This window comes from Babylonia areolata, chromosome 35, assembly GCF_041734735.1.
Source record: "Babylonia areolata isolate BAREFJ2019XMU chromosome 35, ASM4173473v1, whole genome shotgun sequence".
In the NCBI taxonomy this organism is placed as follows: Eukaryota; Metazoa; Mollusca; class Gastropoda; order Neogastropoda; family Buccinidae; genus Babylonia; species Babylonia areolata.
Window position 1 is genome coordinate 6,492,847 of NC_134910.1, and position 19,090 is coordinate 6,511,936.

Here is a 19,090-nt window from a genome sequence, read left to right on the forward strand (position 1 = left end):
GGGGGATGGTGGGGGGGGGGACGATGTCTGGGCTTTTGGTTTAAATAATCTTTAATTATTTAACAATACACATGATTACAATGCAATGAATGACAAGAGCTTCTCAGCCTTTTGGCTAAGATCAAAGTGTAGTCGGGGCTTTTTGTGCATGAACTTGTACCCAGTCTTATAAGTTTTATAATATAAGCGAGTGCAATGAACAAACATGTTTACCGTGGAAATCTAATAACCTCACTATTCCTTCACTCTTTCCTTCCTTGAGAGAGAGAGAGAGAGAGAGAGAGAGAGAAGACTAGAGACTAGGGAGAGAAGAACAGAGAGAGAAGACCAGAGAGAGAAGAGAGAGAAGACTAGAGAGAGAACAGAGAAAGAAGAGCAGAGGGAGAAGAGCAGAGAGAGAAGACTAAAGAGAGAACAGAGAGAAAGAGAAGAGAGAGAAGAGCAGAGAGAGAAGACTAAAGAGAGAAGAGAAGAGAGAGAAGACTAGAGAAAGAGAAGACTAAAGAGAGAACAGAGAGAGAAGAGCAGAGAGAGAAGAGAAGAGAGAGAAGACTAGAGAGAGAACAGAGAGAGAAGAGCACACAGAGAGTGAAGACCACCCCACCCCACCCTCCTGGACACCCCCCCCCCTCACACACAGACCTGGCAGCCTGCGCCAGCAGGTTCTTGGCGTTGGGGGCGTTGGGGTCGGCGGACACGGACTTGGCAGCCATCAGCAGCTTGCTGGACACCATGGACACGCTCTTCAGGCCGCCCACAATCTGGTTCTGGGTCTCCGGGTCCTTGGACAGGCCGGCCATGGTGAGCCCCGTGGCCACAAAGTCCTGGTAGGCGTGGCTGTAGCGGTTGGAGGAGGACGCCAGCTCCTGGGGGGCGCCGCGCGAGGCCGACACGATGTCGCTGGCCGCCTGGTTCAGGGTCACCGCCGAGTTGTTCATGTCCACCTGCACCTCCGGGTACGTCTTGTCCGTGTGGGGGAACTGAAACACACACACACCGTCAGGTTCTCAAGGTTCAAGGTCCCCCACCGTTTTGTTCAAGGTTCAAGGTCCCCCACCCTTTTGTTCAAGGTTCAAAGTCCCCCACCCTTTTGTTCAAGGTTCAAGGTCCCCCACCCTTTTATTCAAGGTTCAAAGTCCCCCACCCTTTTGTTCAAGGTCCCCCACCCTTTTGTCCAAGGTCCCCCGTTTTATTCAAGGTTCAAGGTCCCCCACCCTTTTATTCAAGGTCCCCCACCCTGTTATTCAAGGTCCCCCACCCTTTTATTCAAGGTTCAAAGTTTTATTCAAGGTTCAAGGTCCCCCACCCTTTTATTCAAGGTCCCCCACCCTTTTATTCAAGGTTCAAGGTCCCCCACCCTTTTGTTCAAGGTTCAAGGTCCCCCACCCTTTTATTCAAGGTCCCCCACCCTTTTATTCAAGGTTGAAAGTCCCCCACCCTTTTGTTCAAGGTTCAAGGTCCCCCACCCTTTTGTTCAAGGTTCAAAGTCCCCCACCCTTTTATTCAAGGTCCCCCACCCTTTTGTTCAAGGTTCAAAGTCCCCCACCCTTTTATTCAAGGTTCAAGGTCCCCCACCCTTTTATTCAAGGTTCAAAGTCCCCCACCCTTTTATTCAAGGTCCCCCACCCTTTTATTCAAGGTTCAAGGTCCCCCACCCTTTTATTCAAGGTTCAAGGTCCCCCACCCTTTTATTCAAGGTCCCCCACCCTTTTATTCAAGGTTCAAGGTCCCCCACCCTTTTATTCAAGGTTCAAAGTCCCCCACCCTTTTGTTCAAGGTTCAAGGTCCCCCACCCTTTTATTCAAGGTCCCCCACCCTTTTGTTCAAGGTTCAAGGTCCCCCACCCTTTTATTCAAGGTTCAAGGTCCCCCACCCTTTTATTCAAGGTCCCCCACCCTTTTGTTCAAGGTTCAAAGTCCCCCGCCCTTTTGTTCAAGGTCCCCCACCCTTTTATTCAAGGTTCAAGGTCCCCCACCCTTTTATTCAAGGTTCAAGGTCCCCCACCCTTTTATTCAAGGTCCCCCACCCTTTTGTTCAAGGTTCAAGGTCCCCCACCCTTTTATTCAAGGTCCCCCACCCTTTTATTCAAGGTTCAAAGTCCCCCGCCCTTTTGTTCAAGGTTCAAGGTCCCCCACCCTTTTATTCAAGGTTCACAGCCACAGCGTCCGGTGCCTGGCATGTAACAGGAAGGCGGGGACACCTCTCTCCTACCACCACTTTCACCTGCCCCAAGTGGAGTCAGGTACCCAGTCACAGCGGGGTGAGGTGAGGAATACAGTGTCTTTCCAATGGGCACACCAGTGAGAAATGGGACCTGGCACTGTCATCACTGCTGAACACTGGATCAGAAGACTAACACCTAGCTGGTTCTGCCAACTAATGATGATGCAGACTGACACTCACAACTTCCAGGCAGGACGCTTGTGGTTTGTACAATAGAAAGTTGTACATACATAGACATACCTGCATCAACTAAGTACGCCATACGTGAACAAGGGTGCAGGGTGCGCGCACACACACACAAGAGAGCGCATCAGTCATTAAGATGATAGGCAGAACAGAAGACATGTTCACAATAATAACACAAACACATCCCCTTCACTATCACAACACACACAACCATCCCCTTCACGACCACAACACACACAAACATCAACATCCCCTTCACGACCACCACACACACAAACATCCCCTTCACTATCACAACACACACAACCATCCCCTTCACAATCACAACACACACAAACATCCCCTTCACGACCACAACACACACAAACATCAACATCCCCTTCACGACCACCACACACACAAACATCCCCTTCACGACCACAACACACACAAACATCAACATCCCCTTCACGACCACAACACACACAAACATCAACATCCCCTTCACGACCACAACACACACAAACATCCCCTTCACGACCACCACACACACAAACATCAACATCCCCTTCACGACCACCACACACACAAACATCAACATCCCTTTCACAACCACCACACACACAAACATCAACATCCCCTTCACGACCACAACACACACAAACATCAACATCCCTTTCACGACCACCACACACACAAACATCCCCTTCACGACCACAACACACACAAACATCAACATCCCCTTCACGACCACAACACACACAAACATCCCCTTCACGACCACAACACACACAAACATCAACATCCCCTTCACGACCACAACACACACAAACATCCCCTTCACGACCACAACACACACAAACATCAACATCCCCTTCACGACCACAACACACACAAACATCCCCTTCACGACCACAACACACACAAACATCCCCTTCACGACCACAACACACACACATACACACACACAAAACCACCCAAAGAAAAACAGTGGCGAGGGGAGGGGCGGGTGGACCAAGTCACCTGCGGTGACGACAGGTTCTGGCTGGAGGTGGTGATGCGGCGGATGGCATTGTCAACGTCACGCTGGCCAGGCAGGCAGTTGAGGCAGTTGTTGAGGGCGGTGGACACGTCACGGGCCACCTGACTGAGGCGCTGCTGGTTGCCCTGGTGACTGGGGTCCTGCATGGCGTGCCGCGCCTCCTCCAGCAGCCTCTGCGACGTCTCGATCACCTCCCGCGCGCTGTCGATCACCGCCTCCTGCACCTGCCGGTCTGTCGTGGTGGCCGCCACGCCACGCACCGCATTCGTCAGCACCTGGTGGCCACAGTGTGTTTGCATTTGTATTACTCTTTAACTCAGTACGGCCAGTCCTCTCTTCTCCTCTACACAGACCCCTCGGATGTCCAGTGGGTGTCTGAATGACCCAACCTTTAGCTTCCGTCGTAAGAATTGTGGTATTCTTTGTCAACATTCACCTCTTCAGCATAAGAGCCTTCCTCTTGCAATATTTTGATGGTGGTAATTTGGGTGAAACGCTGTTAACGTCGTCGCTTTCACCGTTCGTATGGAGAGAGTTAAGTCACATTTCTCTGTGTGAAATTCAAGCTGCTCTCCCCAGGGAGAACGCGTCGCTGCACTGACAATTTTATTTGTTTTCCAATCCAAGTGGATTTTTCTACAGAATTTTGCCAGGGACAACCCTTTTGTTGCCGAGGGTTCTTATTTGTGCGCTAAATGCATGCTGCACACTGGACATTGGTTTATCGTCTCAGCTGAATGACTGGCGTCCAGACAGCCACTCAAGGTCTAGTAGAGGGGGAGAAACTACCCATCTTGTTCTCCTCGGGCTTTACAGAGGCTTCTTGGTGGGTTTACCTTGTGCTTCACCCTTCTTGTTCTAGGATTTACCCTTCTTGTTCTAGGATTTACCCTGAGGTTTACCCTTCTTGTTCTAGGATTTACCCTGAAGTTTACCCTTCCTGTTCTAGGATTTACCCTGAGGTTTACCCTTCTTGTTCTAGGATTTACCCTGAGGTTTACCCTTCTTGTTCTAGGATTTACCCTGAAGTTCACCCTTCTTGTTCTAGGATTTACCCTGAAGTTTACCCTTCCTGTTCTAGGACTTACCCTGAAGTTCACCTTTCTTGTTCTAGGATTTACCCTGGGCTTTCTAACCTGATTTACCCTGGGCTTTTACCCTGCTTGTTCTAGGATTCATCCTGCATAACCAGGCACAAACCAATGCACACACACTCACCTCCCCCCCCCCCCTGTCCCTTAAGCTCACCCGCACACATTTCAACCCCCCCTAAACAACACCCCCCCCGCCACCGCCCCCCCCCATGCCACCACCACCAGTACCAACAGCCCCAACCACTCCCCCCAACCCGTCACAAGACATCGTACCTTGAGGGCGTTAGCAGTGTCTCTGGCGGCGATGCCCACGTAGTCCTCGTTACCCTGAGCAGCCGCCGTCAACAGCTGAGCCATGGAGGACCCCACCGTCTTGGACGTGGTTCCCAGCAGGGTGGCTGCCGACTCGGCTGTTTCCCCTGGCAACGGGCACAGGCGGCCGGCCAGCGCGGACTGCTTCGTGTCATCCAGCTCTCGGTCCAGCCCGCCCAGCTGGTCAATGGCGCTCTCCAGCTCCAGTGAGCCGCACGCCTCCTGGGCCTGTCGGTTTGCAGCAGTCGTCGTCGTTATCATCAGCGTTATCATCATCGTTATCATCATCACTGTCATCGTTATCATCGTCGGTGTCTTCGTCTTAATCATCCCTGTCGTCGTCTTCATCGTCAGCATTATTATCATCATTGTCTTCGTCTTTATCACCAGTGTCTTTCGTCTTTATCATCAGAGTTATTATCATCTTTATCATCATTTTTATTGTGTCATCGTCATCTTTACCATCACTGTCATTATCTTTATCATCAGTGTCATCATCATCTTTATCATCAGGGTCATTGTCTTTATCATCAGTGTTATCATATCAGTGTCATCATCATGTTTATCATCAGGGTCATCATCTTTATAAACAGTGTCATCATCTTTATCATCACTGTCATTATCATCACTGTCATCATCATCTTTACCATCAGTGTCATCATCTTTATCATCGCTGTCTTTATCATCACTGTCATCATTATCTTTACTATCAGTGTCATCGTCATCTTTGTCATCAGTGTCATCATCATCTTTATCATCAGTGTCGACATCTTTATCATCATCTTTATCATCTTCACTATCAGTGTTGTCATAATCTTTACCATCACTGTCATTATCATCAGTTTCATCATCATTTTTATCGTCAGCATCACATTCATCCTCATGATCAGTGTCGTCATCATTGTTATCAGCCTGTTGGTGCTGCATTAATCAGCGTCACGAGTTCTATTCTCCTCATCATCTCTGTCATCAGTGTCACCACCATCACTGTCGTCATCATCGTCTGCTGTTGGAGCACCCTCTCCCCATTCCCCTGTGATGACTGGGCCCTGACACAGCTGACGTGAATTCACTGCCCCAAACTCCTGTTAAAGGCTACTGGGTCTTTAACCTTCAACTTGTAACACAGGCTGTCAAGCTGAGTACCTTACATCTTACTGCTCAGGAAGACAGGCGCAATAGCCGAGTGGTTAAAGCGTTGGACTTTCAATCTGAGGGTCCCAGGTTCGAATCACGGAGACGGCGACTGGTGGGTAAAGGGTGGAGATTTTTCCGATCTCCCAGGTCAACATATGTGCAGACCTGCTAGTGCCTGAACCCCCTTCGTGTGTAAGCGCAAGCAGAAGATCAAATACGCATGTTAAAGATCCTGTCATCCATGTCAGCGTTCGGTGGGTTATGGAAAGAAGAACATACCCAGCATGCACACCCCCGAAAGCAGAGTATGGCAGCCTACATGGCAGGGTAAAAACGGTCATGCATGTAAAAGCCCACTCGAGTGCATGCGAGTGAACGTGGGGGTTGCCGCCCACGAACACAGAAGAAGAAGGCGAAGACTGCTCAGGAAGAAGACTGCAGCACCCTGAGTCAAGAAAACTAAAAAGTCCAAAGTCCAAATGCATAAACATCACACGCGCGCACACACACAAACACACACTCACAGAACTTAAAAGTGTCCAGCGTTCCCTCTCAACACCGCAACACCACACACTCCCCCTGTCCCTGACCTTGACCTGAGCACTGACCTTGGCAGCAGCAGTCCTGAGTTCAGAGATGGCTGCGGACATGGCCTTGACCGAGTTATGCAGGTTGAGCACCGACGCTTGATCTCCCACCGTTGGGGCGGCAGCATTGGAGGCTGCGATCATCCGGGTCGCCGGCTGAAAACATGGAAAAACCACCGTCAGTCTATCTGCAACTGTGTCTGACAGCTCATAACTTGGTCCCGCAAGTAGCAACTTCACCTGACACCAAACGACTTGATCTGACTTTTACCTGACAGGTAACAACTTTATCTAACAGGTAACAACATTATCATCTAACAGGTAACAACTGTATCTAACAGGTAACAACTGTATCTAACAGGTAACAACTTTAACAGATAACAATTTCATCTGACAGGTAACAACTTTATCTGACAGGTAACAACTGTGTCTGACAGGTAACAATTTTATCTGGCAGGTAACAACTGTATCTGACAGGTAACAACTTTATCTGACAGGTAACAACTTTATCTGACAGGTAACAACTTTATCTAACAGGTAACAATTCTATCTGACAGGTAACAACAATATCAAGCTTTGTTTGGCTGCCTACATGGCAAGGATAAAAACGATCATAAATGTAAAAGCTCACTCGTGTTTACATACGAGTGAACATGGGAGTCACAACCCACAGACAAGAGAAAAAAAAAAATCTGACTTTAAAGGAAAAAAAACCTTATCTGAGAAAAGTAACAACAGTATCTAAGACAGGAAATAACATTGGTATCAACTGTATCTGAAACAATTTTATTTAAGAGAAGTAACAGCTCAATATCAAGGCCCGTTTCAGCACAGTGCGTCCTTGGACAAGGCCTGTCAACAGCAACAGAAGAGGAAGAAGAAGAAGAAGAAGAAATAGAAAAAGAGAAAGAGGAAGAAGAAGAAGAAAAAGAAGCAGAAGAAGAAGAAATAGAAAAAGAGAAGAAGAAAGAAGAAGAAGAAGGAGAAACAGAAGAAGGAAGAAGTAGAAAAAGAAGCAGAAGAAGAAGAAGAAAAAGAAACAGAAGCAGAAGCAAAAGAGGAAGAAGCAGAAAAAGCAGAAGACGCAGCAGCAACAGCAGCAGCCCTGAACTATAAGCCTTCAGCACAGCGGAGGCAACGTCACACCTGGATGAAGTCCTGACTGGCGTTGATGAGGTTCAGCTGGGCAGTGGCGCTGTCCTGACTCTTCTGCACGGAGCGCAGCGACTGCACCAGGTCTGGGATCTGCTCGTCCATGGTGTGGCAGGCCGCCATCAGCTGCTGCTGCGACGTCTGGTTGCGGTTCGTCTTGTTGGCCTGGTGTGCTGCGTTGATCAGCTGGGTGCCCGCCGCCGCCGCCTGTCGAGCTGCGTTCTGGGGACAGGGGAACCAGGAATATCATTTGATATGGATACTTACATGGCACCTGTCCTCGGTCAGAGACCAAGCTCTACGTGCTTTACAAACACGGGGTAATTGGTACAACAGGCTGCCTAACTGAGTAGAGCCGAATGATGGTGGCTGCCATTGCACGATCATCATTCGTTTCCTGCGTCATTCAGATTTCAGGCACGAACACGCAACATTCAGACAGATATGTAACATTTTTTTTATGTGTATGACTGTTCTGTTTATTTACCCCGCCATGTAGGCAGCCATACTCCATTTTTGGGGGTGTGCACTTGGTTCCATAACCCACCAAATGCTGAATATGGATAACAGGATTTTTAACGTGTGTATTTGATCATCTGCTTACGTATAAGCATGAAGGGGATTCAGGCAAATGCAGGTCTGCACATACTGGGAGATTGGAAAAAAGTCTCCACCCTTTATTAAACCCACCAGGCTGCGATATAGACATTTGCACCTGGGACCCTCACACTGAAAGTCCCAACGCTTTAACCACTCATTAGACTCGGTGAACACATTTTACCTACAAGGCATACAAATATCTGGGCCTACCTGCATGCAACACAGTGTAACTGCTACGATTAAGCTGATTGGTCCATTCAATAATGTTTCAATGTAAACACGCACGTGAATAGCTGAGCATCGTCACATGAGACCAAAGGTTAGTGGTGACTGCCCTGGCACTGTGATTGGCAAGTCCAGAGCGTCTAAATAAGGTAACGACAGGAAAGCATATGACCATGCTATGTAGCGGAAAATGAACTCGTCAGAACAATTTTGATGTTGACATAGCATCGGAACAACAAGATATGGGGAAATCGTAACAGCTGGCTTCTCTGCTTACCTCCAGTCGGCCCACCAGGCGGCGCTTCAGGGCATTGCTGGCGGCGGTGTTGGTGGCCGACCTCAGTTCCTCTGCTGCCGACTTCAGCATCTGCTGCTGGTAGCTGTCGTTGGGGCTGGAGGCACAGCCCTGTGGGACACACACACAACACACTGTTGTGTCCCAGAATTGGTGTTCAGTGGTGTGTGTGTGTGTGTGTCTGTGTGTGTGAAATGGAAATGCAATTGTGTATTTCTTTATCATAATATTCTTGTGTGTGTGTGTGTGTGTGCGTGTGTGTATGCAATATTATTGTTATTGTTGCTCTTCATCTGCTTGTTTCTTCTCTCTCTCTCTCCTATATTTTTTTCTTTTTTTTTCCCTTTTTTATTTTTTTTGTTTTTTTTTAAATTTTTTTTTCATTGATGGCTTGATGTAAAAAGCAATTGATGGTTATTCAATTTACCATCATGAAATAAAATCTTGACTTGACTTGACTTGACATACACACACACATGCATGCACACACAGACACACACACATACACACACACATGTATGTGCGCACATGCACACGCACACACATACAGAGAGATAAATCCAGTATGGTTTGTTTACTGTCTTTGATCTTACATCTGTGCACAGAAATGTACACACACACACATACACAAACACAACCACACACACACACACACACACACACACACACAAAGATAAATCAATAAGGTTTGTTTATTGTCTTGGATGTGACATTTGTGCACAGTAATGTACACACACAAGCACACACACATGCACACACACACACAACACAAACATGCATGCGTACTCACATACACAAAACAGTACCACCACCACCACCCAACAAACACACACCGCAACACAACACACCACACCACATTCACACAACAAACTCACACTACACCACACCACACCACACACACCATCCCCCCATTCCCCCTCCACACACACACACACACAGCACACCCCCACCTTTGCAGCCTCCACCAGTTTCGCGGTGGCATCAGCCAGTTGCTTGGCAGCGGCCAGCAGACGTTTCTGCATGTCCGAGTCGGTCTGGTCCTCTGCCTGGCCCCGTATAGCCGACACCAGAGTGGACGTCGCCTGTAACACCACCAGGATGCTTGATGTGTGCTGTGCTGTGCTGTGCTGTGCTGTGCTGTGCTGTGGTGTGGTGTGGTGTGGTGTGGTGTGCTGTGCTGTGCTGTGCTGTGGTGTGCTGTGGTGTGCTGTGGTGTGGTGTGCTGTGGTGTGGTGTGGTGTGCTGGGGTGTGGTGTGGTGTGCTGTGGTGTGGTGGGGCGTGGTGTGCTGTGCTGTGCTGTGCTGTGCTGGGGTGTGGTGTGCTGTGGTGTGCTGTGCTGTGCTGGGGTGTGGTGTGCTGTGGTGTGGTGTGCTGTGGTGTGGTGTGCTGTGGTGTGGTGGGGCGTGGTGTGCTGTGGTGTGCTGTGCTGTGGTGGGGTGTGGTGTGGTGTGGTGTGGTGTGGTGTGCTGTGGTGTGGTGTGGTGTGGTGTGGTGTGGTGTGGTGGGGTGTGGTGGGGTATGGTGTGTGGTGTTGCGTAGTGGCATGATGTGCTGTGCAGTGTGGTGTTGTGAGTGGTGTGGTGCAGTGTGGTTGGTGTGGTGTGGTGCTGTGCTACTCTTTCGTCACAACAGTTTTCTCTACATGAAATTCGGTTCTCCCCACAGAGAGCGCATCGCTTCACTTTTTCTTTTTTTACTTTTTTTTTTTTTGGACTGCAAGTGTTGTTTATTTACCTATCATTTTTCTACAGGAGTTTGCCAGGAACGACCCTTCAGTGACCGTAGGTTCTTTGCCGTGCGCAAAGTGCTTGCCGCACACACAACTTCACTTCACCGTCTCATCCGAACGACCCGAGTCCAGTCACACACCGAACATGACTGCAAGTACAACACCCTGACCACACGAATGGAACAGCACAGCACTGGATGTGGGTGCAATACCTGTGCCAGGTACTTGGCCTGCTTCACCATCTCGTGGGCGTCTCCAGTGCTGCTGATGAGGCGATCGGTGACGTTGATCACCGTGTCCACCCCCTCCTCGTGCTGTTCCTGAGCCTGCGACACACACACCGCGTTGCTATGACACACACACACATACCGCTTCGCTGTGACACACACACACACCGCGTCGCTGTCACACACACACACATACCGCTTCGCTATGACACACACACACATACCGCTTCGCTATGACACACACACACACACCGCGTCGCTATGACACACACACACATACCGCTTCGCTATGACACACACACACACACCGCGTTGCTATGACACACACACACATACCGCTTCGCTGTGACACACACACACACCGCGTCGCTGTCACACACACACACACACACACACAACGCTTCTCTATGACATACACACACACACCGTCGCTGTGACACACACACACCGCTTCACTATGACACACACACACACACACACACACACTTCGTCACTGTGAAACACACACACCCAGAACATCACCTTGGTGGGATCAACAACCTTCTTGCTGTACTGCAAAGCACACACACACACACACACACACACACACACACACACGCCCCCACATCCACACCCTATCTCCCCCCGCCCCACATACACCCCCCCCTCCCCTCCTGCTCCCCACAACCACAAACCCACATACCGCCCCCCTACACCTACACACAGTCCCCCCACACCCACACACCATCCCACCCCACCTACACCCACACGCCCCCACAAGGTCCCCCCACACCCACATTCTCCCCCTACACCCACACACCACACCTCTACACCCCCATACCTCCCCCCCAACCACCCACCCACCCACACACGCACAGTCCCCCACACACACACCCAAACAAAACCCACACATCCACACACACCCCCCCCCACCCCCCACACCCACACATCACCCCCCTCCATCAACACATCTCATCACACCCACATGCCTAAACACCCTGCCCCCACATCCACAATCCCCCACACCTCCACACACCGCCCCACCACACCCACAACCCCCCCCCCCCCCCCCCCCCACACCCACACACCCCTCCCCCACCCCCACCTTGGCAGGAGCGGCAGCCTTCTTGATGTGCTGCAGCAGGTCATTCAGGGCGCGGGTGACAGCGGTGGCCGCCCCTCCCAGGTCCTGCAGGAGGGAGTCGTCCTGACAGGCTGACTGCGCCGCCGACACGATGCCCTCCACCGACCTCGCCACCAGCTTGGCTGCCTCGATCAGCTGCTCCTGGCAGGCCGGCTGTCCTATGGTCGGGGCTACCACCTGTACATGTTGCCATCGTCACTGTCATTGTCATCATCATCATCAACATTGTCATCATCGTCATCATCATCATCATCATCAACATTGTCATTGTCATCATCGTCATCATCATCATCATCTCATCACCATCATCTATCAGCTCCTGGCAGGCCGGTTGTCCTATGGTCGGGGCTACCACCTGTAAATGTTGCTACTGTCATCATCATCATCATCATCATCATCACCACCACCACCACGGCAGTCCTATGGTCGGGGATACCACCTACACACATCACCATTGTGTTCACACACCTCACAACCACTATCATCATCGTCATCACACAAACCCACCCACCCCCCTCCCTGTCCAAAATTCCTGCAGACCAGTGAGCAGCCAGCCCAGCCCAGCATAGGGTACGTACCTTGGTGCAGGCCACCAGCTGGGAGGTGGCCAGGGCGCACTGTGTGGCGGAGCTGATCACCTTGTTCTGCTGGGCTGCGTTGTCCGTCCGGCTGGCCACAGTCTTGGCCTTCAGCACCAGGGCTGCTGTCGCATTGGCCACCGCCTTGGCCAGGGACAGCAGTGTGTCCTGCACACAGTGAACACATCTTGTCAGTGTGTAGTACACACAGCGGACACATCTTGGTGTCAGGGTGTTATACACATCTTGTCAGGGTGTTTTACACACAGCAAACTCATAGTGTGTCCTGCACACAGTGAACACATCTTGTCAGTGTGTTATACACACGGCGAACATATCTTGGTGTCAGGGTGTTATACACATCTTGTCAGGGTGTTTTACACAGAGCTAACATATAGTCAGTGTGTTTTGCACACAGTGAACACATCTTGTCAGTGTGTTATACACACAGCCAACACATCTTGGGGTCAGGGTGTTATACGCATCTTGTCCAGGTGTTTTACACACAGCAAACATATAGTCAGTGTGTTTTGCACACAGTGAACACATCTTGTCAGTGTGTTATACACACAGCAGACACATCTTGGCGTCATCTTAACTTCAACACGGTTAAATCCACTGTGTGACAAAAAGTAACACACATGTTGCATGCTACATTTTGCTGTGACTCCTGTTGTTATGGGCCAGAGGCCTGACAATTAAAACTTTTTTTACTTCGACTTTGACTTCTCTCTCACATACATACATACACACACACACACACTCTCTCTCTCTCTCTCTCTCTCTCTCTCACACACACACACACACACACACACACACACACACACACACACAGACTTTTACCTGGAAAGCTTTGTCCATGTCTTCAGCAGTCTCTCCAATCTCATCCATGACTTCCTGGCTGGCTTCTCCGATCTTCCCGGCCGCTGCCAGCAGGTTCTGCCGCGGCTGAAAACCACACTGACATCATAGCCCTTTCACCTGTGAAACTGACGTCATAGCCCTTTCACCTGTGACTGACATCATAGCTCTTTCACCTGTGACATCATAGCTCTTTCACTTAAGACTGACATCATTGCTCTTTCACCTGTGACATCATAGCTCTTTCACCTGTGACTGACATCATAGCCCTTTCACCTGTGACATCATAGCTCTTTTACTTAAGACTGACATCACTGCTCTTTCACCTGTGACTGACATCACTGCTCTTTCACCTGTGACTGACATCATAGCTCTTTCACCTGTGACTGACATCATAGCTCTTTCACCTGTGACTGACACCACAGCTCTTTCACTTGTGACATCATACCTCTTTCTGAAAACCATACTGACATCATAGCACTTTCACCCCTGACATCATAGCTCTTTCACCTGTGATATCATAACTCTTTCTGCAAACCACAGTAACATCATAGCTCTTCCCCTGTCACTGCACTGCCACACTGACATCATAGCTCTTTCCCCTGTCACTGCCACACTGACATCATAGCTCTTTCCCCTGTCACTGCCACACTGACATCATAGCTCTTTCCCCTGTCACTGCCACACTGACATCATAGCTCTTTCCCCTGTCACTGCCACCACTGACATCATAGCTCTTTCCCCTGTCACTGCCACACTGACATCATAGCTCTTTCCCCTGTCACTGCCACCACTGACATCATAGCTCTTTCCCCTGTCACTGCCACCACTGACATCATAGCTCTTTCCCCTGTCACTGCCACCACTGACATCATAGCTCTTTCCCCTGTCACTGCCACACTGACATCATAGCTCTTTCCCCTGTCACTGCCACACTGACATCATAGCTCTTTCCCCTGTCACTGCCACCACTGACATCGCAGAGAGATGAGGGACAAGGAGAAATGGAGAGAACTGGCTGCCATGCCATCAGTGGCGCCCTCACAGCGCTGAGACAAGGGGAGAGAAGAAGAAGAGGAGGAGGATGGGGGAGGAGGAGGAGGAGGAATTTTGTTTATAATGTCCCGTCACACATATTGGTGATTGAAGACATTTTGTTAAAGTATTTATGAATACATCTGAGTATTATCGGTTGGAAGGGGTGGGAGACGTGGATGAATGGAGGGTTGGGAGAAAATGGGCAAATGAGGGTAAAAATGTGGGTGAAATTTGGAAGAAAAATAAAAAAACAACAACAAAACAACTCTAAATACAGTTACAGGAAATTACTTCAAGGACTTCGTAAAAGAGAAGTCGTTAAACTGACAAGCGAAACAACTGATAATGAATGCAAAAAGTCAAAAACATCAACGTTCTCAGTCACTTGTGAAGACACACTTTCGTGTACAAAAGGCTTCATCAAACTACAGTGAAAAATTATATGCTCAATTGTCAGGTGACTAAAGCATATGCACTTGACATTAGAACAATACTTGGTCCGTAATGAATTTGGTGGGGGAGGGCTTACCTCCCTGGAGCCGGGCTGCGCGGCATTGAGGAGGTCGGAGAAGGCCCCGCACAGCCGGCGTGTGGCGTCCAGCAGCTTGTCCCCTGCGTTCTGGTCCTCGCCCAGCGCTGCCAGCATCTTCACGTCACGGCTGAACTGGCCCATGTTGGACGATCTGCAATACACACACGCACACACCCTTGTACACCTCTTTCTGCACACCTTTTTCGCTCTCTCAAGGAGTTGTCAACCTCCCTCTGTACACTTTCACTCTCTCTCAAGGAGCTGTCAACCTTCTGTTGTCAACCTTCCTCTTTACACTTTCACTCATGTTAGTCAACCTCCCTCTGTACACTTTCACTCTCTCAAGGAGCCATCAACCTTCTGTCAACCTCCCTCTGTACACTTTCACTCTCTCAAGGAGCTGTCAACCTTCTGTCAACCTCCCTCTGTACACTTTCACTCTCTCAAGGAGCTGTCAACCTCCCTCTGTACACTTTCACTCTCTCAAGGAGCTGTCAACCTTCTGTCGTCAACCTCCCTCTGTACACTTTCACTCTCTCAAGGAGCTGTCAACCTCCCTCTGTACACTTTCACTCTCTCAAGGAGCTGTCAACCTTCTGTTGTCAACCTCCCTCTGTACACTTTCACTCTCTCAAGGAGCTGTCAACTTTCTGTTGTCAACCTCCCTCTGTACACTTTCACTCTCTCAAGGAGCTGTCAACTTTCTGTTGTCAACCTCCCTCTGTACACTTTCACTCTCTCAAGGAGCTGTCAACTTTCTGTTGTCAACCTCCCTCTGTACACTTTCACTCTCTCAAGGAGCTGTCAACCTTCTGTTGTCAACCTCCCTCTGTACACCTTTTTCACTCTCTAAAGGAGCCATCACTGCCTTCAGACAAATCCATAAACGCTACATCACGTCTGCAAGGGAGATGCCTGACCAGCACCAGAACCCAAACCACTTCGGCCTGGTGTGCATGCAGGTATTTATGTATATTTCTGTACAGCACCCTACCACCTGGTACAATGTTGGATGGCCTGTGATGGACACTTATAAATTTCAGTACTGTTAAGACACAAGCTCAGGAATATCATACTGTAAAACACTCATGCATGCTCGCATGAACACACATCACTCACTCAGTCTCTCTCTCTCTCTCTCGACCAAAATCACAACTGGTGAAAACACGTTTACACTGAAGAACAAACACATAAACAGATACAGTATAAATAAACAAGGCGTTCACCCCCAGCTGACACACACACTCACCCATTCACACACTGCACACATTTACATGCACACACACACCCACAAACCACACACACACAAACCACACACACACACACACACACAAACGACTAACGCACACACACACACACACACACAATGTACACGCAATGTAAACAAAAACAGACGTCACATACATCTGGTTCACGGCAGCCCCAACAGCGGTGTAGTCGACCTCGTCGAGGTCGCCGGAGGTCAAGGTGACGAGCTGGGCAGTGGCAGCGTTCATGGAGGACAGCTGTGCGGTGGCCTTCTGGCGGGACAGGTCCAGCTGGTTCTCCCGCCACTTCTTGGACGCCTGTCACCACGGGCACAGGGCGACACGTCACTGACCGCCCAGCCACTGTACAGTGCAGTGCAACCCCCACCCACCCTCCCGCACGCCCCCTCAACTCCCCCCCCACCCACCCACTCAACACCACAGCCACACAGCTCAACGCTCAAGACAAACCAACGCTCACATGTACAGCACAGCACTGCAACACGACACAATGACGCAGCTCAGCACTCAACAACCCATACTCACATGCACAGCACAACACAATTCAACGCCACAACATGACTCAATGACACAGCTCAACGCTCCAGACAACCAATACATGCACACAGCACAGCACGACACAACACCACAACATGACTCAACGACACAGCTCACCACTCAAAACAACCCATACTCACATGCACAGCACAACACAGCATAACACAACAGCATGACACAACTCAACACTCAAGACAACCAATACATGCACAGCACAACCAGCACAACACAATAACAGCTCAACACTCAAGACAACCAACACTCACATGTACAGCACAGCACAACATCACAACACAATGACACAGATCAACACTGGGGGGAGGGTGGGGAGGGAGGAAGTTGGGGGGTGGGGGGGAGACAGTCCAGACTCGCCTGAACACCACACACCAACACACTGACACAGCCCAACGCTGAAGACAACCAACACTCACATGTACACAACACACTGACACAGCCCAACACTGACGACAACCAACACTCACACGTAGTACACAACACGCTGACACAGCCCAACGCTGAAGACAACCAACACTCACATGTACACCAACACACTGACACAGCCCAACACTGAAGACAACCAACACTCACACGTACACAACACACTGACACAGCCCAACACTGACGACGACCAACACTCACATATACACCAACACACTGACACAGCCCAACACTGACGACAAACCAACACTCACACGTAGTACACAACACGCTGACACAGCCCAACACTGACGACAAACCAACACTCACATGTAGTACACAACACACTGACACAGCCCAACACTGACGACAAACCAACACTCACATGTAGTACACAACACACTGACACAGCCCAACACTGACGACAACCAACACTCACATGTACACCAACACACTGACACAGCCCAACACTGACGACAACCAACACTCACATGTACACCAACACACTGACACAGCCCAACACTGACGACAACCAACACTCACATGTACACCAACACACTGACACAGCCCAACACTGACGACAAACCAACACTCACATGCAGTACACAACACACTGACACAGCCCAACACTGACGACAAACCAACACTCACATGCAGTACACAACACACTGACACAGCCCAACACTGACGACAAACCAACACTCACGCGTAGTACACAACACACTGACACAGCCCAACACTGACGACAAACCAACACTCACATGCAGTACACAACACACTGACACAGCCCAACACTGACGACAAACCAACACTCACGCGTAGTACACAACACACTGACACAGCCCAACACTGACGACAAACCAACACTCACATGTAGTACACAACACGCTGACACAGCCCAACACTGATGACAAACCAACACTCACATGTAGTACACAACACACTGACACAGCCCAACACTGACGACAAACCAACACTCACATGTAGTACACAACACGCTGACACAGCCCAGCACTGACGACAAACCAACACTCACGCGTAGTACACAACACACTGACACAGCCCAACACTGACGACAACCAACACTCACATGTAGTACACAACACACTGACACAGCCCAACACTGACGACAAACCAACACTCACATGTAGTACACAACACACTGACACAGCCCAACACTGACGACAAACCAACACTCACGCATAGTACACAACACACTGACACAGCCCAACACTGACGACAACCAACACTCACATGTAGTACACAACACACTGACACAGCCCAACACTGACGACAAACCAACACTCACATGTACACCAACACACTGACACAGCCCAACACTGACGACAAACCAACACTCACATGTAGTACACAACACACTGACACAGCCCAACACTGACGACAAACCAACACTCACACGTAGTACACAACACACTGACACAGCCCAACACTGAAGACAAACCAACACTCACATGTAGTACACAACACACTGACACAGCCCAACACTGACAACAAACCAACACTCACACGTAGTACACAACACACTGACACAGCCCAACACTGACGACAAACCAACACTCACATGTAGTACACAACACGCTGACACAGCCCAACACTGACGACAAACCAACACTCACACGTAGTACACAACACACTGACACAGCCCAACACTGACGACAAACCAACACTCACATGTAGTACACAACACACTGACATAGCCCAACACTGAAGACAAACCAACACTCACATGTAGTACACAACACACTGACGACAACCAACACTCACACGTAGTACACAACACACTGACACAGCCCAACACTGACGACAAACCAACACTCACACGTAGTACACAACACACTGACACAGCCCAACACTGACGACAAACCAACACTCACACGTAGTACACAACACACTGACACAGCCCAACACTGACGACGACCAACACTC

At 49.7% G+C, this 19,090-nt stretch overlaps 1 protein-coding gene across 18 annotated transcripts in view; it reads right to left on the reverse strand.

Annotated features, from left to right (window-relative positions):
- LOC143277973 (talin-1-like) overlaps positions 1-19,090 on the reverse strand; it is a 218,750-nt gene that overhangs the window by 97,717 nt on the left and 101,943 nt on the right. For all 18 annotated transcript variants that reach the window (XR_013053819.1, XM_076582975.1, XM_076582969.1 and 15 more), the window contains 13 exons: positions 16,326-16,486; positions 14,919-15,072; positions 13,334-13,438; positions 12,491-12,658; positions 11,874-12,089; positions 10,775-10,888; positions 9,783-9,914; positions 8,815-8,943; positions 7,707-7,934; positions 6,582-6,716; positions 4,798-5,064; positions 3,412-3,705; positions 643-980 (listed from right to left, as the gene is read on the reverse strand). Coding sequence is in view for 17 of the 18 variants with exons in the window: in XM_076582975.1 (XP_076439090.1) it covers positions 643-980; positions 3,412-3,705; positions 4,798-5,064; positions 6,582-6,716; positions 7,707-7,934; positions 8,815-8,943; positions 9,783-9,914; positions 10,775-10,888; positions 11,874-12,089; positions 12,491-12,658; positions 13,334-13,438; positions 14,919-15,072; positions 16,326-16,486 (2,441 nt within the window). In the remaining variant the exon portion in view is untranslated. The remainder of the gene's footprint in view (positions 1-642; positions 981-3,411; positions 3,706-4,797; positions 5,065-6,581; positions 6,717-7,706; positions 7,935-8,814; positions 8,944-9,782; positions 9,915-10,774; positions 10,889-11,873; positions 12,090-12,490; positions 12,659-13,333; positions 13,439-14,918; positions 15,073-16,325; positions 16,487-19,090) is intronic.